General features: G+C 36.6%; 1 protein-coding gene across 5 annotated transcripts in view; it reads left to right on the plus strand.

The window, feature by feature from the left end:
* Positions 1-22,483, plus strand: part of TTLL7 (tubulin tyrosine ligase like 7) — a 62,015-nt gene that overhangs the window by 1,364 nt on the left and 38,168 nt on the right. For 3 of the 5 annotated variants that reach the window (XR_011698610.1, XM_071564834.1, XM_071564837.1), the window contains exons 2-5: positions 18,545-18,720; positions 18,869-19,000; positions 19,882-20,003; positions 20,660-20,727. Coding sequence is in view for 4 of the 5 variants with exons in the window: in XM_071564834.1 (XP_071420935.1) it covers positions 18,696-18,720; positions 18,869-19,000; positions 19,882-20,003; positions 20,660-20,727 (347 nt within the window). In the remaining variant the exon portion in view is untranslated. Of the gene's footprint in view, positions 1-176; positions 301-18,544; positions 18,721-18,868; positions 19,001-19,881; positions 20,004-20,659; positions 20,728-22,483 lie in introns of all 5 variants that reach the window. The other 2 variants (XM_071564835.1, XM_071564836.1) reach the window with 2 other exon arrangements.

The following is a 22,483-nucleotide window of genomic DNA, read 5'->3' on the forward strand; positions in this document are numbered from 1 at the left end:
CGTGTAGAAATACTACTTCTGAAGCAAGATTCTCTGGAGGAAAATGTTACAAAGTTTCAGAAAATTATGTGAGCTATATATTCATGAGGAAAGAATATGTTTTTACCTATAGGTATTGACAGTATTATGCAAGAAAGCCTAGAACAATGGTTGTCAATTTTTTGTTTGTTTTTTAGAAAAACACGCCCATTCTAGATTTCTGATGATTTGGGTATATTCTATATACTTCCAAAGGGATCTGCCCAGCAATCTGGGAGTGTTAGAAGAGGCCAGGAGATCAAGCCTGTCAGCAGTTATTAGGTAATTATTCCAGTAATCTAGCAAATATGTTTGTAATCTGAAGCTGAGGTTTGCAATCACAGTAAGTTTGTTCCCATGTTCTTCCAATACAGACAGTGGTAAATAGGCAGTGTAGATTTAGTTGTGGACAAGGCTGAAGAACTGGGAGGTGAATTGATCAACAAATAGTTAGACACTAAGCTATCTTGTGGTTTTCTGTGTAGTTTGTATTTTTTCTAAAGTGTATATAATGCTATATGCTGATAATGAAAGCCATAAATATATTTTTGAATGTGAAGTGTGGCAGACTGATGCTGACTGTTGAGTGTGCTTGCTCTGAATTGTCAGCATCAAGAATGATAGAAATATGATTTCTTGATTTGAATCTCCATCTGTGGATATTTACTGCAAATCTTAAAAATCTCTATATGATTAATATGGCAAATGAGTAATTTCTTGAACTTCCACATTTTCTAATGTTCTGGGAATTTTTTCATTAATTTTCTTCTTTCTGCTGTTTTAATGTTGTGTTAAGGCGTATTTCTGCGTTTAATAGATACTTGCAGATATCTCATACTAAATGAAACCACATTAATCTAAGGATGTAAATCCTTAGAAAATAAGAAATCAAAGTGAAATCTTAATGTCTGAAATAGAGAAATCGATGACATCTTCCAAGCTACCCTGTGTCTACTTTTACAAAGATTCTGTCTTAAAATATGCACTTGGCAGCATGTTGCAAGATAATTTCTTGATATGTGAGTTATTAATATTTTTTGTTTTTGTACTATAATTTTATCAGTGTAAAGACATGCTTATTTCTCACTTCTATATGTTTCTGTATATCTTCCAAAAATTCCAAGTGTTATTACTGCCTTGAAGTGTTGTGGCTTTTGGGACAATCCTAAATCATAAACAGTCTGATTTTTTTATAGGCTTTGTATCAGTCCCTGATGAAAAAGATGAATGCTTGCCAGTCTTTTTCTTTTTGATGAGGTATTTCTGTCATCCACAGTTGACACAGTGACTCTGCAATGGTCTGAGTGGGGAAGGAATGGTTCATATCTTCCTAAAGAGGAAGTTAATTTTATTTGGAAAGATGCATACAAACTGTCAAAGTTAAGACATTTCATTGCAGGTACCACATCACACATATTGGAGGATATTAGCTGGATTTTGTTTTACTCTTGTGAACTTTAGAATACTTAACCTTAGATTCATTTTTATTTTCTACACACCTAGAACTTAATTAGGGCCATTTGAATTCTACTGCCAGAAGTCAAACAGCCCTTATTAAGCATGAGCAGCTCTTTAGAGCTCCATTAATGCTTATGTAAAATCCTGCCAGAATGGTACTTTGCAACTACTTCTTTTGCAGACATTATGAGCTTCCTTGAAAGTTTACTGGAACCAATGAACCTTTTAAACTTTAATATTTAAAATATTAATGTATTTTAAATTTAGAATGGAGTTTGTTAATGTCTACTACACTGATGGGTAAGGGAATCATTTGCAATTGAATGGATATGGGAGAAAAAAGGTGACACGATATGCTGGAGCAGCCAACCTTTGAACCTGATGGGTTTTGTTGCAAATCTCCCCATTCCACAGTAACACCCTCTTGGAGCCAGAGGCTCTTTCACACCAGGAGCTTCCATAGTGCCTTGGTCTACTGAACATTCTTCTTCATGGTGGTGGATGCAGGAACCTACAGGTTCTGTAAGGGTTAAAGTAATAGCTTTTTGCTAAGAGCATTTCCCAGTTTCTTTCCTTGCCTTCTCTCTTAAATGTAAATACAGTTATACAATATAGTTTTACAATACTACCATTAATTTATACTCATTTATCAATTTTTGCTCTGCCTTGAATTCTATATGCCACAATAAACCCCTCTAACATATTAGAATAAATTTTGCCTTTGTGTTTTAAAGGACTAAATACAGCAAACTTAATTGTTCTTGCCTTCAATATTAGGTTTAATTGGAATGTAAGATCTCCAAAATGAAGATCAGTGTATACAATTGTAGTACTTGTTTCCCCAGTGATAAAAATAAAAGTGCAGAGAGTTTAAAGTGTGGAAAATATAGGTCTATGCTGTTTCAAAGGCAATATTTAAAAATGTCATCACATAGGTTTTAGATGAACATTCATTTCTGGGGACACAGGAATAATACTGCTTTATGATGAGCTCAAATTAACAATAATAATGAAAGAAAGACAAAAGAAAACTACATTCTGGTTTTGGACTCACTTTTCACTTTCTGTGGAGTGAGTGTCTTGCCAATTCCCACTCTATGCTTGTATTTGATTTTGGAAGCATTCCAGATTAAAATCTAATATGCACCGTTGCCCAAATGCACCTTAGATGGCTACGTTATTGTTAATTGATAGAAAAACTGACTGCCTAAAAGGATGGAAGTGCTTTACGCTGCAGTTCAGAAGCCCTTTCTGGCCAGCAGTAGTAGCAGAGTACTAACAGTCACTGTTTCAGAATAAAAGAAAGACTAAATTCACCTTTCATATATAATAAATGCTGCAGAAAGAACTGAGTAGGGTGTAGGTTTCAGTTAGACACAGAGTGTTGGCAAGTTTATTTTCATCCTTGCTTAGTAGCAAAATGCTAAATATGTTCTTCTTTAGTTACATTAAAGTATGTTTCTTTCAGCTTTGTACTTCGGTTGACATGTGTCTATTTTATTTTTAGCACTTGAAAACCAGCACAGTAATATCCCTATAGGGTGCAGTGGAAGCTCTGGAGTATAGCATGAGAAAATGAAATCAGGTGCTTAATACCGAATTCTTGCAGATCAAGAGGCAAAGATCTTGATACTAATTATGAACATAAGAAGTGAGTGGACTGACAGGGTAGAAGATTGCGAGATTTGATGGGGAAATTGCCCTTATCTGCTTGCTCAGAATGGACTTTCCTTGAAAAATATCAAATAGAGGCATGTGATGGAAGTCTGCACTTTCTTTGCTTTTGTGGCTGGTTGTTAAGTGTTTAGTGTTCATTGAACGTGAAATTTCTATGAATTTCTTATATTGTTTTATCCTTCTGAGCTTATCTTGGGGGGTGGAAAAAACATGCAAAAACACTTTCTATGAATTATTGATGAAAAAAATCTCAAAGATGTGCAATTTATTCACCCAGGAAAGACCACACTTTTAATTACATTTTATTTCATGGGGATTTTTAGAGGTATATAATAATATCCTAACTTCTTACCTTTATGTCAACCTGAAGTCTTTGAAAGACTATAAATTACTGATGAGCATTAACAATTAGGCATTAATTTGAATAAAAGGGTTTTTTTTTTTGCTTAAAAATGAACAAGAATAATTTGAGAACGTGAGTCTGGTACATTTTGTGCCATTTAAAAAAGGGAAGCATTTACTGAAAATAATGTTTCTGAGGATGGAAAGGAGATGTTCAATGAGTAAAATAAAGCATGGAGGTACAGGAATCATTGCTGTATCAAACCAAAACTATTGCAAAGGCACTTATAGAATTGGGAATCTTGTAGGATATTGTGGTGGTTTTGGCTTCACAGTATCTAGTCCAGGGCAATGTTTTGGATTTGTGTTGAAAACAGTGTTGATAATAGAGATGTTTTTGTTAGTACTGAGCAGGGCTTACACAGAGCCAAGGCCTTTTCTGCTTCTCATACTGCCATAGTGACAAAGAGACTGTGGATGTATGGGAAACTGGGAGGGGACACTGCTGGGACAGGTGATCCCAACCAACCTAAGAGATATTCCATAATGTGTGATATCATGCTTATATAAAGAGGGGTGAAGAAGGAGGAAGGTGGGAATGTTTGGAGTGGTGTCATTTGTCTTCCCAAATAACTGTTAGTCCTGATGGAGCTCTGCTTTCCTGGGGATGGCTGAACACCTGCCTGCCCACCCATGGGAGGTGGTTAATAAATTAGTTGTTTTGCTTTGCTTGTGTGTGTGGCTTTTGCTTTCCCTATTAAACAATCTTTATCCCAACCCACAACTTTCCATACTTTGACCCTTCTGATTTACTCGCCTGTCCCAGGAGAGTGAGGGGTTGGGGAGTGAGCAGGTGCCTGTGTGGTGCTTAGTTGGCATCTCAGCTTAAGCCCAGAGCTGACCCAGAGCACCATCCACAAGTGCAGAAAGAGAAGACCAGCAAAGGAACAATACAGAGCTAGATTTGAAATTCTAGATACCAGTTGAAAAATTATGCAGTTAATGACCCCAAGCAGTCAATTAAAAAACCCTATATATTACTTCCCTCTGTTGCCTCTAGATATGAAGAGAAAATGAAGGGACATTGTGGCCTTTTTATGCCGAAAGCAACACTCAGGAATACAAACACATACAGGAAGCAAGTCTTCGATGTTTTATGAGAAAAATGAAATAAAATTTATGAGAGGTGAAAAAGAAGATATAATTTTGTGAGCAGGTGTTTGGGAATGTCTGGTGCAGATAGTCAGCAGACCATTTAGTTTCATTGAGAAAGAAGAAATACCTCTCAGTCATGGGACATGCATGCATAATGCAGTTCTAGCTGTTTGAGGATAATAGATGAATGGTCCAGTTCAAGCTGACTCTGCAACAGCTGGATGTAAGAAACCTTGAACCAGGATCCTATGAGGAGCAGTGGGTAAAACTTGTCTGTGGGAAGAGACTTCAGGAGAGGTGTCCAAATTTCTCTCCCAGTTCTCTTCTTCTGCAGGAAAGTTTTTCTCAATTGCACTGGGTATCCTCCTATAATTTCCCACTAATTCAATGTTCTTGAAGTAATTTCTTCAATTTTGGAAGAAGTACCGTTTCAATTGTGACTGAAATAGAGGCCTTAATCCTTTGTGTGTGGGGTTTTTTGTTTGTTTTGTTGTTTTGGTTTAGTTTGTTTTTAAGTTTGGTGTTTGTTTGGTTTTTTTATGTGAAGAGGAGAACTATACTTTTATGAACTGGGGAAAATGGCAACAAACTGGTAGAGGTAGTGAATTTTTAGAGCCTTATTTCTTTGTACTTATGGTACAAATCTGCATATTTGTTTGATTTTCTATTTCACTTGAATGGGCAAGCAAGAGAGACATTCTCTGTGGTTCAGAGATAATATCTACTCTCACAATTTGTAAACTAAAAGACCAGAAAGTAAGAAGAAATATCTTTTACATACATTGTAGTCTTTACACATTCTGCTTCCATCTGCATTCTACATGCATATGATTTCCAAAGGCTGATGTTTCAGCTGGTGGGACTATCAACACTTTATGTGACTATATCCTTCTCCCTATCACTAGAATCTACCTTTCAACAATACCAATCTTTGTAGGATAGGTGTGACAGTATCAGTACAGTCAGTTTTATCTGGCACATCTGATGGGCCTCACTGCTACAAAACTAATGCAAAAGAATGGAGTGCAGTCAATTTTTTCAGTTGTCTTCAGTGGTGGGGTTTTTTTTGTAGGCTTTTGTTTGTTTTGTGGGGTTTTTTGTTTGTTTTTTTTGTTTTCTTTTTTTTTTTCCTGTGGGGAGAAATAATCCATTTGAACAAAAGAATTTTCCAAACCTTTTATTGTCAGAGACCCTCTGTCGTCCACAGTTCCTTAAAATGTACTGAGCTGTCAGATCAGACCAATCTTTTCTTACTGTAAAAGAATAATATGACAAAGAAAAGTCATCTTGCGAAGTGATGTCAGAAAACAATTTTTATTGATGTAAATTGACATTGCAGAAGAAAACAACCTAATTTAAGGAATATGAATGGTTTCAGAATATTGCAGAAAAAGTTATTCTAGTAAAAGAAGTGAATTTTCTCTGTCCATCACTTCACTTAAGATTTCATTTGGTTTAAAAATTGTTCTATAAAATTGTAATGCTGCCCTCACTGGTACCAAATAGGTTTGATTTCAAAGCTCGTTGGTCTAGGGCTGGAAGAGAATTACAACCTTTTTTCTTACAGCAAGTTATTAACTTCTGCTTTAGCTTACTTCTGTGCTAGTGTCTTATGTTATTGTGATCTTGACCTCTTAAGTCTACATTTGGAGAAACCATTGTCCTGCTGACAGTAGCTCATAGCCCTTTATATCTCTTTCCAGTCACTGAGTCATTTTCTGTTTTTAGATTTTACTTCTTGTCAGCTTATTGTTATGACTAAATCCTACTGACTTTCTTCCCACAGCTCTTGTCACACTCTAAGTAAAGAGGGAAATAATGGATTCTTTTCTTATAGCATGTATTGTGTCTTTGTCTTTTCACCCAAAACACAGAGAGAAAATACCTAGAAGGGTTAAGAAGGAGATCTAAAAGTGCTAGGGATAGGCTAAGTGGGAAGGAGCTGCTGCAGCGGCCTGTCTTTCCCTGGTGTATCTCTGACTGAAACTGTATCAGTTATTGATAGGAAAATGTTTCTAGAGGGCTGACTCTTCAGGTAGTTTCAGCAATGCAACACTAACAGTAAGTGATTTCATTTTGCTACTTCTGCTGCAGAATTATTTTAAATCTGTTTCCAGATCAGTGGGAGGGTCTGACGTGACTGTATTCTGCAGTATGTAATCTTGTCCGTTAAATCCATGATAAATAAACATTTTGCACTGTTATCAGTAATTTGTATGCAGAAGAATTTGTTATATCATCCTGCCACATGCTGCTTCAAAGGTTGTTTTTATTTGTTTGGATTTTTTGTTTGTGTAATTATTCACTGTTGCTCTCTATTGCAGACTGTTTTAATTGAAATTCATTACCTTCAGTTTCAATGCTTATGCATTCTGTCTAACATACATTTTGTAATAAGTTCTTTTTTTCAGGATTCATGCTCCTTTTCTTTGGTTTTATGCTCTTTCTCATCCATCCTTGAGCTTGCAGTTTATCTTTCCTTATGACAGAAAATGAGATTCAGAAGTATTTACTGAAGGCAGTAAATTGTACAACATTAGTTAGACAAAAATAGAGTTCTGGAGAACAGCATGAAATGTTTTCTGTGGGAATAGATCTATATATCACCTGCACAGTAATACCTGTTTCTGAACATGTGAATCCTACATGAGTTATGAAATATGAAGTGCTGCCTTCAGACAGCCAGGCAGTTCTGAATGTGATACTTAAAGCTTTTAATCTTTGTCAAGAAAGAGAGAAATTCACAGGCAACTCAGTTAATTTGAGCTGTAATCTCTGCTGTGATGGTTTTATTTAAACAGACTTTAGTTTTGACATGGATAACACCAAATGAGTCTGCCTCTTAATTACAGTTCCTAATTGTATCACCAGCAGGTCTGCCCTGGAACTGAAATATCATGATTTAAAGGCCACAGAAGTCAATAGACATGTCTATAGTTACTTCACTAGGCTGCAGAGAAAATCCTGTTATGTGTGGCTTGAACTCAGTTACACTACAAACTTGAGACAAATTCTGTACTACGTGTACATATCTCCAGGATCATGGAACTGGGAAATTTCTTGGAAAAAGCTCTTTTTTCCTGTGAGCAATCAAAGGAGCATAAAAAATTGTGAAAAAGTTTCATATTTGTGAAGTAATATTCAGAGTCCTGCATCAATAGCCAACCATGAATCCCAGTTTATTCTCCCTTTATTTCTGTTTGGTATGTCAGTTGTGTTTTTCTTCGTTCTCATTTGTACTAACATTTTGCATTAAACCTTTTTGGAAAGATTTATTCTTCTGATTTTTAGGTGTGTTGTAGCTTTTCAATACCTTTGTATTTATAAATGCCTTTGACTCAGTTTGGTACATTTCTTTTTTCCTTATATCTGGTTATCAGGCAAATATACTACTCTGGCTACAAAAAAGGTTTTCTATAGCATGAGGATATGATAAGTCAGAGAGAGTCAGAAGCACAAAAGAATAAACTTCGTAATTTTCAGCCCAAGATAATATGATTTAAAAAAAAAAGTGTGTGGATCAGTTCCCAGTCATGTTTTGTTTTGGGTGGCAGGGATGTAATTTGTGATGACACAATAAGAAATTAATGTATTTGTTTTCTTTTGAATATTTGAAAAACAATTAGCTGTGCAGTCAGCATGTATTTGACTGAATAAGTTATGTCTTTCTGATTTATTAGGAATGTACTTTCAAGAACTGTAAGATTAAGCAATGAAAAATAAAATTGAGCCCTGCTAAAAGATTTGAATATCCCACTGCTCTAGCCTCTGGCTGAGTACTTTTATTCCAGAACATTTCTAAAGTGTAGCTCCTAAGAAACACAAAATACCTTTTTTTTTAATTATAAAAAAGAAAAGAAATACAACACATGTCAGAACCAATTGCTTTTAAATATTGCTTTTTGGGAGTTGACAAAGGTGGATGAGGAAAGGACTAACTGTGATATTGTTTTGAACGTGGAAGTCTGCTTCTGCTGTCATGAAAGCAATGGAAGCAAATAGTCCTGCTTAGGGCAGTTATCTCCTCAGATTTTGGAGTTATTTTAAAATGCATTAAAAGCTACGATAGCATTGTCAGTATGGTCTGTGCAGCTCAGAGGCAATGTATGATTACTCAATAAATAAACTGTTGAATACTACAGGGTTATTCAGTAATGCTGTACTTATCATTCAGAAGGTACATTATCCTGCTCCTATGAGTTCAGGGAAAATTACTTTTTGTTAGGCTATTCTCATGCTTTGTTCTTTTAAGTAAAAATTAAAGCTAATGTGTGTAAAGTCTGATGCACTTCACTTTCCTCTCTTGTCTAGTCAAAGTGTTCAATTTAGGGTCAATATTTAAGGTGTTATTTTTCCAGGCTTTGTGACTAAATGCTGTATTTCTGTACAAGTGAGCAGTATATACACAGAATGTTCCTACAGTAGGGTACTGGAGTCTCATTTCATTACTGATGAGTATAGTGACTCTATTGAGATCCCCTACAATGGATAAAAACAGTATGACACAGAGGATTTGGAGTCAACCAGCCTTTTAAAAGAATTTCTATAAATCGCGTCAATTCCAGTTAGAGAAGCTTCTGAGGACTCACATCCTTTTGAACTGCTGGTGTTCTCCTGTTTCCATTTTCAAAAATATTTTCAAATCGGTGACACCCCACTGGGCCCCAAGTACTAAGCTGTGGGGAGAAAAGCATGTTTTTTGTGAAATGTTTTGTAGCTGCTGAAGTTTCTGACCTATTTATCAGTTGTTTGCAAAACTGTTACTAGCACGGTATTGGTTACAGTGGTCTCAGTGTTACTGCAGGCCAGCTGTGAATATTTCTGTCACTTATTCTTTGCAGAGTAGAAATATATGACACAGTCATTATTAGAATTCTACCAACACTCATAGAAGCATACGAGTGTTGCCAGAGTGTTGCCAGTGAAGCCGAGCAGATGGATTCATGCTTGGCAGTGTCAGGATAATGTGGTAAAGATGTGTTAATTGTGTCAGAGCACCTTTCTTGTACGGTCAAGAAGCCTTTGAATAGGTGTTTCTTATAAGTGTATGAAACTTTTTCTTGGCAGCTTATTCAAGGCCTGATTTTTGTCTAATGTTTGCACATCAGGTGCTGAAACTGCAGACTAATGTCTGCCAATTTGTATTTCAGGCTTCTGTGGGAGTGTCACCCTTGTTGCTAAACTATAAAACATTATTATGTTGCAGCATGTGAATTAAGATGATATAATCCTCAATCAGCATTGTCATAGACTGTAATGACTGCAGTCCATGTCTAGAGATGCTGAAATGGATCTATGAATCATAGGCCTCTAAAATATGAGATGAAAGCGGGCAGAGCATGTGGGACTAGGGTGTGGCTCTTGTGATACAGATTGTTCTGCAGAAGCGAATTTAACCGTATTTGTGTTCTTGTGTCCCTGAGCTTGAGGCTGTTTTCACACTAAGCCAATGCTGCCAGCTTGAAGCTGGGGAGAGAAAATAGGATGTGTGAGGAGGAATCATCTAAATATGTTTTTCTTCTTTTGTTCTTTCACAGGATCCTTAGTAAATCTCCCCCCAAGGTCTATTTATAATATAATAAATCACTGCAGACATATCAGCTTCATTAAAGGATTAGTGCTTTTTTTTGTCATATCAGCAGAGTTCTCTTATTATATGTAAAAGGTTAAATTATTCTATCTTGTAGATCCCTAAGACATCTAGCTCTTGCTAGAGAAATGAATCTTTTGAGAAGTGAATGTTAGACAAAGAAATGAGTAGTATAATTCCAGCAGTGATTAGTGTGTGGAGCACAGAATTTAAACCACCCTGTGAAAGCTGGTGATGTACTTTTGTGCTGTAATGAAGAGCATGGAAGGCACAATGCAAAGTCAAAAGCAGAGCAGAGATGTTCCCACAGGTCCCACAGCTCAAATTCCTCTCCTAACTCTCTCTTGTTTACTCTTTCCTCTACCAAACCCACACTGTTCATATCACATCGTAATACTTCTATTCCACATAAACGTTATTGCATGTTACCATCTCTGTTTTTCCCCATTAGCGGCCATGGCTGTCTAACCACTCGGAGTGTCGGCCCTTGGAGTGTGGTGCCCGTCAGTCGGCACAGCTTCCTGCTCTCAGTCCTCAGGGCAAATCAAACAAGGCTGTTCCTGTTTGCTCTAAGGGGAATCCTTCATTGGGGGTGATGGGCCCAGCCCTCCCCTGGGCTACAGGTATTGTTCCGCTCAGCTGCCACTTGCACAGCTGATGTGGCCAATATGCTCTAATGCAGTGGATGTTTCTGGGCTGACAGTGCCCAGATCACACCCCTGAGGTTTCAAATGAAGGTGGAATGGTTGAATGTAATATAACATAAATATGCACACAACCATTATATCTATATATAATATTATATGTAAATGTAAGTATATATAAATGGTTGTATATAATGGCTCTATAATAAATAGAGATGGGTTTTCATTCAGCAGAGTTCAGTGGAACTTACTTGTGATCAGGGGCTAGGAATACTTTGTGTTCCAGAGTTGGTAAAATGATGCCCTGCTGACAGATTTATGCTGTTATCAACACTTAATGAAGTGGAGAACAGTAGTGCTAGACCTATGCATTGTCTATGCTTTTTGCTGGCAGAGAGTAGAATGTGAAAGCTGATATTTTTTTAGCAGCAAGTGATAAAGATATGTATTTTCTGAAATTTAGATTTTTACTATATAAAAACTTGCTTACACTTGTTTGTTTGGACTATTTTGTCAATATTTTTCCTTGCCATTTTGAACGCTAAATAATGTTTATTTAAAGTTCCCTGTATTTTATTTTTGGATTATTTATTTGTAGTTCATGCAGGTTCTTTTCTCTTGCCTTGTTTATTAAATATTTTCTATGTTTTACTCAAGAAGTTAAAGATTCAAGCTTTATCCTTTTACTGTAGTATTTTAATTTGGTCTCGCTTTCTTTGATGGCCTTCTTTCAATATTCAGAACATAACTATGACACTCTATAGTACTCAATTTTCTAACAGTCTGAAACACATTATCACATTAGCAAGGGCTTTTGAAGGGTGAGAATGAGCTAACAGATAGTCACATTGTGTACTCTGCCATGAAAGACAGTTTGGAGGTCATTTTTTAAACAGAAAATCAATCTTCATCTTTGAAAGATTTGACATTGATTTAAATTTGGCCAATGATTTGAAGTTTCTTTTGGGGAAATGAATGAATGCAAAAAGAAGCAATATTACTTCAAGACAACACTGAAAAGAAAGAAAAATGCTTCTATACTTAATTCTGGTTTCTGTATATTGTGAGTAGGAAATGATTAATGCCTGTGAAACTTCTACCATCTTAACAGCTTTTAATACATTTCCTGTTTTCTTAATTGGGAAATCTATACTTGTCATTTCATAGACATTTTGTGATACGAAACAATGAAAAAATTCAATCCAAAGCTGTGAAGTGCAAAGTCAGGAAGGGACCAAAGTGAAATCTCCCATGAACTAATACTGCAAAGCTCCCAAGGCTCTGTGCCACTCTGTGTGGCTCAGCCTCTGAGCTGGCACCGAAGGGTCATCCCCTGGCCAGGCTCCAGTCATTTAAAATAAATGTGTCCAGTAAAAGACACAGGTTCACGACTGTGACACAGGCTCTATTTGGCATCATGTTTTGAAGGTAGACTGGAAGGGTCAGGATAATTTATGTTTTCAGTATTACTTAAGAGGTGTTGTCGAGCTATGTTTGGTATATATTCCGTGTTGCAGAAAACTAACACTGTTTCTAGGGCCTTTACTGACTGGGGTCTCCAACGGCTGCTCTGAGGTTAAACCAACGCTAAAGTAAGTGTAACACCTGGACTTGGAGTGCTGTTACCATAGCTTGGCTTGGTTGTTTTGTTTGGTAGCTCAAAGAAATGTTGGAAGTTTTAGAAATGCTGGCCATTCAGATAAACTCGTTCATAGAATTATTTAAAGAACTGCATGATTCAAAAACGTTGTGTAAATCATGCTGTTTGGATTCCTTTTTAGCTTGTAGCTGTCCATTTAGCAAATCAAACACCTGAGAACTTGGTACATTCATTGTATCTGAAAGAACTGCTGAATAAACATCTTACCTCATTGGATGGTGAGAATGAAGGATGTGATGTTAGTAGATTTCATTTGACTTCAAACTATTTTGAACCAAACCCTAATTATATGCAATTTTAAGCCAGCTGACAGATAGCCTTTTAAAAACAAGCTTTTCACTTTGACATATCAAGCCTTAAAATGAGGATTGTTTTTTGCATTTAGAATTTTACAAGAGTGAGAACTTGCCACCAAATTGTTCTTTGAGCATGTAACAATAAAACTGGTTGCTATGCTTGCTTGTAGCAGGAGCACTTTAACATACATTTTATTAGGAAACGTATTAAAAAAATCATGAAAGTGTATGGGACTTCTATTATGTGGTTTCATTACTGAAAATTGTTATATACCTTGCTGTGGGTAGTACTGAGAAAGGCATTTTTCTCTTATAATTTGTGGTAATTTCTTAATCTCATTGTGAATCTGCATTTTATAGCATATTTCCAGATGAACGGTATAATTTTACATAACTGTAGTAATACAAACCCCTTGCTATAGTGTATCCAAACCTCCACATTCTAAGATTAAGGGAGTAAAAAATGTAATTATTTAGAATAGATTGAAAAAAAAACCAGAACTCAGATGTTTGCTAGGTCAGTGTCCTGAAGACTATTTTGACTTCTTTCTTTTTCATGTTGATGTGAAATTTTTGTTATTTTAGTTTTCCAGTTAATTGGAGAGTAGGGATTGCAGCCCTGTGATTTTGTCCTTCCCGCCCTATGGTCACCTGCCAAGTTCTGTAACTCTATCTTCCGTGTGTCTCCATTTCATAGTGAAAGCTCCTTATGTCAGGAGCTCTGTGGATTTCTTTCCAGCTACTCTGCATTTCCAGACACTTGTGACAGCACTGAGTAAATTGCACTAATGGGCTCAGAGAAAAGCAGTCTGCTAGTTTTAAAATCTATTCTAAAATATTCCACTGTTGATTAATGACTATTTATCTGTACCCAAAGAATGCAGAAAATTAAATTAAAACTGGCAGTCTATTTTTTTTGTAGCAATTCACCTAGGTAAATAGGAAGACACTTAAGAAATGTTAGTTGTCTTTGAGAGGTCTTATTGTATGTACCATGTCTGAAGTCATGTACCAGGTCTGAAGTAATTTCAGTTCATATATGTAAAGTAAAGCAAATATATAGTCCATGGACCCTTTTAAACTGGGCACCAGTAGTGTCTCAATAGCTTAGAAAAAAGGAAGAAGTTCACATTAAAAACAGCTCATTGAGTGCTAGAGTGTTGTCTCTGTTTTGGAATATGGAGTGCTTTGATAGCAGATGATTCTGAAATTCTTAATGCTTAAATCAATTAGATTAAATCCATTTTAAATGTGCATATGCAATCTAGTCTCTTTTTATTAGGGTATACGGTAGTATTTTTATAGGTACTGGTATGATTCAAGTTAGGTTGAAGAATCTCATTGACTTCTTTGGAATAGATTTTCAACTTGTACTGCTTTATTTTCAGTTTGAAATTGACTCTCCCTTTTCTTTTTTGACCTGATTAATTAAACCTTTTTCTGGGATGCTTACTCTTTGGGGAAAAAAAACCCCAAATGCTGTCTATATGGCATGCAATTCCTATTTAGAGATTAAAAATAGTCTTTTCAACTCCTTACTTCATCAAGGTGTAAAATGAAGGATCATGAAAGGCAGAAGTCACTTGTGAGCAGTCTGGTGCAAATAACAGGAAATGAGAGGGATTTGTTAAAAAATACTTGTATCTTGCTCAGACTGTTCCCTTAGATGGACTCAAGCATCTGCTTTGGTCTCTGTCTGTGTGCAACCCTTCCCCGGCAAGAATATCCTGCCTCTCCTGTCCCTAGTGGAAAAAAGATCCTTCTTCTTTTCTTTTTCCTTTTTTTTTTTCATTCTCTTTCTAGGACAGGATTGTGTGCAATGTATCTCTCCTCCTGGCACTCCCACACCTTTGCCAGGCAGCTGTAAAGATAACATCTTTTTTTTCCCTGTAGAGCACTTTTAGTCAAAGTGCTTTTTTATGTAAGAATGTGGTAACCTGAGGAAGATGCATACATTTGTCCTTCACAAATTTTCTCCATTTATAGGTTAACCGTTTTTGTTCAGTTACTCTTGAATCTGTGTGATTGAGCAGCAAACCTTCACCAATTTATGTGGATCAGGAGGGAAACGGTATATGCAGCAGGAACTGCAATCCTTTTCTGTCTGAATGTGAATTCAGAGATTTCTGACAGCTGACTTGCTCCCTAAGTCCCAGTTTGAAAATAGAATGCTTTCTTCTATGTTATTAAAAGCCATCTGTTAGAAACAAGTCTTTCAGGTAGATTACCAGCTACTTTGTTGTAGCTGAATATGGGTTATGGGTCATGCTTATTTTATAAGTAAAAACTTGTATAAGAACTGACTCAATCTGGTGTAATCATAACCTGATAATGCTGCTGCTGTTACTGTGGATGATCCAGGTGTGTCCTGCTATAAGCTTTGCTCTGTAACTGGCAACTCCATCGGGCTGGCAGAGGCTGCCCACAGAGCAGTCTATGCTGCAAGTCTTTTCCTTCAGCTGTGCTCTGGTCTGAGAGTAGAGCTGGGCAATAACAACAAATCAAGAGATGTGAGCTAGAGAAGGTGCCTGGGGAGGACCTGGGCCTGAGAACAAAAAAATTCTGGGATGATTGCTGTATAGAATTCAAAAACAGAGTGAGACAGAAGCATTGGAGCTTGTGGCTGGAGGGCCTGTGCACTGCAAGGTTGTGTCTCAGTGCTCTGTCAGAGTAGACCCCTCTCCTTCCAGCTCCCTCCCCTCAGCAGCAGTGCTTCAGGTACTACTCTCAGAGATGTTTTCCTCTCTCTCCTAAATGACCCATTTCCCCAGTTAGGGAACAGCTTATCTAAAGGGTAGTTTGAGGAACAGTTGCAGTTTACCTGGGAAGATTGCAGCTTCCAAGGCCGATATTAGTTTTTCTTGCTGCCAAATTGGAACTTCTCACTACTGAACTGCCAGGGACATAGAAAGCATGGAGATCTAACCAGGAGCAAGTCCACTGCTGCCAGAGCTTGGCATACAATGCACAGCTAGTGCTCTGGGTAATGCATTGCTCCAGATGAGATGCAGTGTCTCTCATCTGTCACTTGATATGGTGGGAAGAAAAGCTGAGACTGTCCCTTTTCACTGGACCTGTATTTGCCCTTCGGAAAGGAACAAAGGAAAGGACTACACCATAGGCAAATTATGTAAATGTTTTTGAAAACTACTGATTTAAAACTGCTAGTGTTTTGGTATTCAGTGAAATGGTTGTTTGGAGATGGGCTACTGAAGAGGAGTGAAGCTATTGTAAAACAATTTTGAATTATTATATACAAGCTTAAGGCAGAATACAGTTTAACTTTATTGTTATGGGACAATGCTTGTGAAAAGTCAGGATCCTAGAGTAAGGTTAGAATCATAGAATCGATTGGGTTGGAAAAGACCTCCAAGATCATCAAGTCCAACCCTTGGTCCAAGTCTAGTCCATTTACTAGATCATGGCACTCAGCGCCACGTCCAATCTGTGTTTAAAAATCTCTAGAGATGGTGAATCCACCACCTCTCTGGGCAGCCCATTCCAATGCCTGATTACTCTCTCTGTAAAGACATAAAGTCCCATTACTTCATCTTCCATGCTGCCAAACTACTAATTGTCTATAGAATACTCTAAAGTTGACCATAAATCTTTATTCTCAGCTCATGTATGTGTGCTAAAAAGTTGACTGGTTTTAAGTCGCAGACCCTGTACATTCTATTTAAACATTAAACAGTAATCTTCCTAAAAAAATAAAATAGTTCATATACAGAGAAAAGCAGTCATTCAACAATGTGGTGCAGTTTGGAGCCTTATGGTCTACCTTCAGAATACAGTGTATTATAGTAACTTAATGCAGCTATTTTGCCGTGATTGTAAGCTGAATTTATTGCAAGCTCTATGAGCTGCTTGCTTTTTATTAGCACATAATAGCAGCTAGTAAATCATGCTGCATTAGTAAGGGACTGGTATTTCTCTCAGTGAAATGTTAGTCTTCTTAACATTCTTCCAAATTTGTTAAAAGTTTTTGGTCAGTACAGCAAAAAAACAACTGCCAAGGATTTATGTATGAGCATCAAAGTCCTTAGTTGGCTAACAGACATACTTCAGTATTGTTCCCAGGAACTAAACATGTCTCATACTCTGGTGGTATTCTTAGCTTGAGAAATAGACAATGTGCACTGTCCAGTGAGTCACTGTGCCCAGCACTGCTTTTCCTTTACAGTGCTTTTAAGGAGGATGAATGCTTTGCTTTCCCACCTCTTGTCTAATTTTAGTATGCCAGCAGGCCTGAGGACTTTCAGGCCACCTTCTTGGATAATGTCATCCAAAACATTAAAACTTCAAAATGGCTGGGTGTTACCGCAGTGCTGGCTGACATTGTGTATAAAACATCTGTTCTTACTTGTTGGACAAATACACGCGGTCCACCACATGGACATGAGGGAGATTGGGTCATCTTGTTACAAAGCAGAATTTGGCTCCTGGTACGTTTGTGACAGTCAGAGAAGAACTGTAATCTGTTCTTTTTATCCTTTTTTATTAATGGATTGCTAAGGGTAAATGTCTTGAAAGGAAGTAGGATCTTACAGGGCAAAATACCTGTTTTTATATTTTCTTGCCAAGCATGTGACTTGTCCAGAATATACTTCCATCTCTGTCTTCTCTCTCTGTCATCTGTGTACACACTGACACAAATTTAAAAATGAGGATTTATAAGTATTGTTTTGGTAATTTTGTTAATGCATATCTTGTCCAATCTTGTGACCAATCTGAAGTCATGGCTGAATTTGACTTTGCTGTAATTTTCTGCTATTTATAGCAGGAGAAATTCCTTGTGCTCTCTCTAAAGCTATTTTAAACAGCTTTTGCAGTCCTCAAAAGCAGCAATATAAACTAATCTAAAGCTGGTGTAAGGAACTTTAGCTACACATATAACTGCAGAAAAGAAATGAAAGCATTTAAAAATCAGTAACATATTGTATATGTTTTGAAAACTTGTAGATTTGAGGTAGCCTGCCAAAAACAGCACTTGTTTCCTTGCAGACTTTGATATGACAGTGCTGCATGCCTGAAGTCATGTAGAAATGTGTTTAAAAGTGGTTTATTCCTGAGCTTTTTCCCTAATATTTTAACCCATTGTTCTTAAGCTGGATCTAAAACCTTTTTAATACATGTAATTTTTACATATAGTACTGGATTTGGAGGGGGGGGGAGAAGAAATTTTGCATGACTGAAGGCATGAAAAATTGCATTTTATGCAAATAATTGCTCATTTTAGAAACTGACAATTTAGATATTTTCCAACCCAAGGTGTCTTTGAAATGATCTCAGTTGTTACACGAAGTGGTCATGAAAGTGCAGCCATGTGTTACCCTGTGGTTATTAGGCAATTGCTTCAAAAAAACATTGAAAAGTGAAAAAGAGGAAACAGATTATTAATGTGATTTCAGTTTTTTCCCATTTGGTATCTAAAAACACATCATACAATGTGTCTGCTTTTAATTTTTTATTAAAACATGGTTTAAAATGGCTTTAAATTCATTGAGCTTTGTGGAGATAGAAATTGCTGGTATTGATTGAATTCAAAACAAAGTTTTGTCTGTACAAGAACTTGATCAATCTTTTAAATTAAACAATTCTTTATACTTGTTATTAAAAGTGCTTCCATATTTAGTTTTCTGCTGTTTATATTTTTTCAGGACTTATCTATAACAAAGTCTCTCTTACATTTTTTTTAACACAGATATCTATCCATTCCAGAACTAGTATTTGCTACATCCAGAGACTGAAATGGCATGACTGGAATTTTAAGTAATTTGCCTTTGACAGTTTCACCATTTTCTAAGAATTTGGAACAGAATTTGAACTCTACTTCTGCACTATCCTAGATTATAATGCCATCCTTTTCTAATGAGGGAGGTATGCTACTCTTGGATTTTTAATACAGCCTATTAATTATTCAGTATATTTGTACTGCTAAATTGCAATGAAGTTTGTGTTTTTAGTTCATTTGTTTATGTTATTTGAGATATGAAAATGTTGAAAGTTGCAATGTTATTTTTCAAAGATAACAATGGAACTGCTCCTCTCACTTTGAGATCGGAACTACCCTATCAAAGCACAATTAACAGAAAAGTCAGAAAGAAGAAGAAGAATGGAGTCATCACTGCAAATATCGCTGGCACAAAATACGAAATTGGTAGGAAGTTGCGTATTTTATTTTCATCTTAATAGCCATTGATGTGAGCTAATTGCTATCTAATGGAGTGAATTAATGGATATTGCATCAAGCTTACACTGAGACATTTCCAAAGGAGTTTATTTTGTACCAAAGCTGGAGTTTTCTTGTAACATTGAATTCATAGCTTTGAATACTGTGCATCTATTAATCCCCATTTGTTACTCAGGGAAAGGCTTTGAAAAGTAAAACCTTAATTAATCAGGAAGGGTGTTGAAACGCCCTTGAAATATGTGTTGCCTATGAAAGTCTACTTAAATCCTTGAAACATGAACAGTGTGAATTTCAATACTCTAATTATTGTACAGTGGCTTCTCAACAGTCTGCTAATATTTTGTATTTGCATGCTTGATGCTAAAATCTTGTTTGTTAGAGTCAGAGTTATGCATGGCACATAATATTTTTTTAATTAAAATAACGCATGCATTTGCTTTTGTACCTACTGTACCTTGTCTGAGGAGGCATTCTTGTCCCTGTCTGCAGTGACACTTAGAGGCATCACTGTTTTAAAATTAACTTATGTCATAATCAAGGTTAAGTCTAACTGCTGTACAAGTGGACTTTAACCTGATGGTTGGGGAATACATGAAAGCTTTTTTCGGTTCCCATCAGTGGCTGTGCTCTCCTTCCTGCCTTGGCACAAAGCACTGTAATGTTGTAATGGCAGGTTTGCAGTAGACTGATGGAAATATTGCAAGATAAATACCTTGCATGCTAACATTGTTCTCAGACAAAGGGTCATATACTGGAAGTGTTTAAAATCTCAACTGACTTTTTACATTTTGAAAATGAATCTGTTTTACTGTTTCAAAATAGTCCCTATGTATGTGATTTCTTCGTAGTACGTGTAGTAATACAAGAAATGGGATTTGTGAAAACACGGGATGAAGATGAAACAGCTAATCTTATATGGAGTGATTGTGCTGTGCAACAAGAGAAGATTGCTGAACTTCGGAACTATCAGGTAGAGTGGTAGTCAAGACTTGGAATATGTTTCAGTAAACTGATTCACTCCGAAATATTCAGCAATCATTTGTATGGAGAGCAAAAAACCCTACACAAAACACAACCAACCAGGCTGCAATAAGACTGTACCATTGCATATCTTAAAATCCTATTGTCTTTTCCAGAGTTATTTGTTCATAGCACTTGGAATTGTTTTTTAAATATTTGGGGCTGTTCTTTCTTGCTTTTGTCTGGCAGTTGGGTGTTGTGAATGATCAGAGTTTGAAAGAAGATGCAAAACATCGTTTTATAAGTATCTCATAAGTTTTTAAGCAGTAAGTTAACCAGAGCTCTCTCCACAGTTTCTGTGAATAATTTGGGTTTTTTGACCATTCCTTTGTGATAGCATTCTTTGTTCCTAGATAGCTTTGTGAATAAAAGTATGATAGTCTCATGTGTGTAATGGACCCTTATGTTGATGAAAGAGAATACAACTTACATCATCTTTAGTATTGCGAAGAATATGTAGTATAATATAAGCTATTAATCTTAAATGATTTAGACATAACACTAAATATGTTTGCCTGAGCATGCAGTTGACTATTTTAAATGATTGTATTAGGTTTGCCAGGAAAACTAAAAATATCAACTAACTTTCTTTCTTTTCTTCCTCAGAGAATCAACCATTTTCCAGGAATGGGAGAGATATGCAGAAAGGATTTTCTGGCAAGAAATATGACTAAGTAATATTTCTTTTAATATTGTGAAGTTTTCCAGATATAGTATTTAATGAAATACAATATGGAACTATTGCTTGTAAGGTTTATTCATGTTTATTAAGAAACTCTGAGAGAACCATGAATAATTTCCAAAGTACTTTAATAACTTTAGCTTTGGTCCTGGATCTGTAGTATTAGAGTGAGCTACTGTATCTCTCCAATTGACTTCAGTGGAAAATAATGTGGGTTCAGTTCTCTGTCTACACATTGAAGGACATGGGTGAGCCTTGAATTATTGTGCAATAAACTTAATCCATAATACATCCATGTATAAATCCTATAAGGGCAGAACAGAAAAAATAACTAGTGTGTGGATGGATGGTGAGTCTGGATGCAATCCTCTGCAATGTGCTCTAGTATAGCCCTGCTTCACCTGGGAGGTTGGACCAGATGACCCACTGTGAAGCATCTTACTGTTTCTATAAAAAAGAAGTCAGTGAGGCTCATTCGTATAATTGCAAATTCTCCTCACTCTAGTGGAATAATTGGGTTCTGAAGAATTATCCTAGCTGGGAATCTGTGAGTAAGACATGAAAAGCCAATACTATTTGGGGGAAATGCACTTCAGGAATTCCTTTTACAGCTAATATCTAGGATCTGGATCACAGAATAATGTGGTTTTCATATGCAGAAGAGTAGAAGGGGGCACTGTAATATGTAGCATGTGTAATATGAAGGAAGACAACCCAACAAAAAAAGTGTAAGAACATGGAGTAATGGAACAGATAGAAACAGCAATGTAACTGAGAACAGAAACAGGCATGAGCATAATTTTCAAGGTTAATAATCAGAACACAAAAAAGAAAAAAATAATGGAATTGTCACTGTAGGGCCAACTAGACAAAGATCAGTAAATGGGGGAGAAGGTCCACAGGATGAAAGGATCCATCTATGAGATGGTGTTTTTTGCTGCCCCTTTGTTTACATTTAAAAGGTTCATGAAATGATCATGGGCCAAGAATCATTCTCATCCATGCCTACCCACTAACCTCTTTTCATACCTGTAAAGTCTGAGGATTTTGAAACCTAGGCAGTGGAACATGTGTTATTGGATTGACAAGTCATGTCTTTAGTAAACTGTGTTTTGTTCAACAACTTAGATTCTTCTGAACAGAAAGTGCTCTGAGATCAAGAGCACAGTCTGACCACATCTGCGAGCTAAAATAGCACTAAGAAGAACAGTAATTTGCTGTTTAAGTCTCAGACTTTCTGGTAATGACTGCAAAGACTAAAGGATAGAGCAGCACAGTGAAAAAGTGATTACACACAACACTGAACAGCAGATGTGCTGAAAAATAGGGCTATTGTAGTAATACAGGCCTTGATTCCACTCTACTTGATGATGTTCCTAAGCCCTTTCTGAATAGGGCCAAGTGAGGAAAGAACAGAGCTGAATTCTTTTGTTGAAAGTTTTAGTGAGCCTCAGAACTTGTAAACAATGGTGAAGTATTCCACTTCATATTGTTAAGTGTTTGTAATCTACCCAGTTATGCGTCAAAAGGAAAAGGCATACAGAACTAATGTACTTGCAGCCATAGAATTATATTAATACATCTGAAATACCTTGAAGCTTTATTCATTGTGTGTATTGAAACCCTTGAGTAAGTTAAATGCCAAGTCTCTGACACCTGATCCTGTCAGATCTCAGAAGCTCAGCAGGGTCAGCCCCAGTTAGTACTTGGATGGGAGACCTCCAGGGAATCCCAGGGGCTGTAGGTTC

The sequence above is a fragment of the Pithys albifrons genome, chromosome 10 (assembly GCF_047495875.1).
Source record: "Pithys albifrons albifrons isolate INPA30051 chromosome 10, PitAlb_v1, whole genome shotgun sequence".
Taxonomy (NCBI): Eukaryota; Metazoa; Chordata; class Aves; order Passeriformes; family Thamnophilidae; genus Pithys; species Pithys albifrons.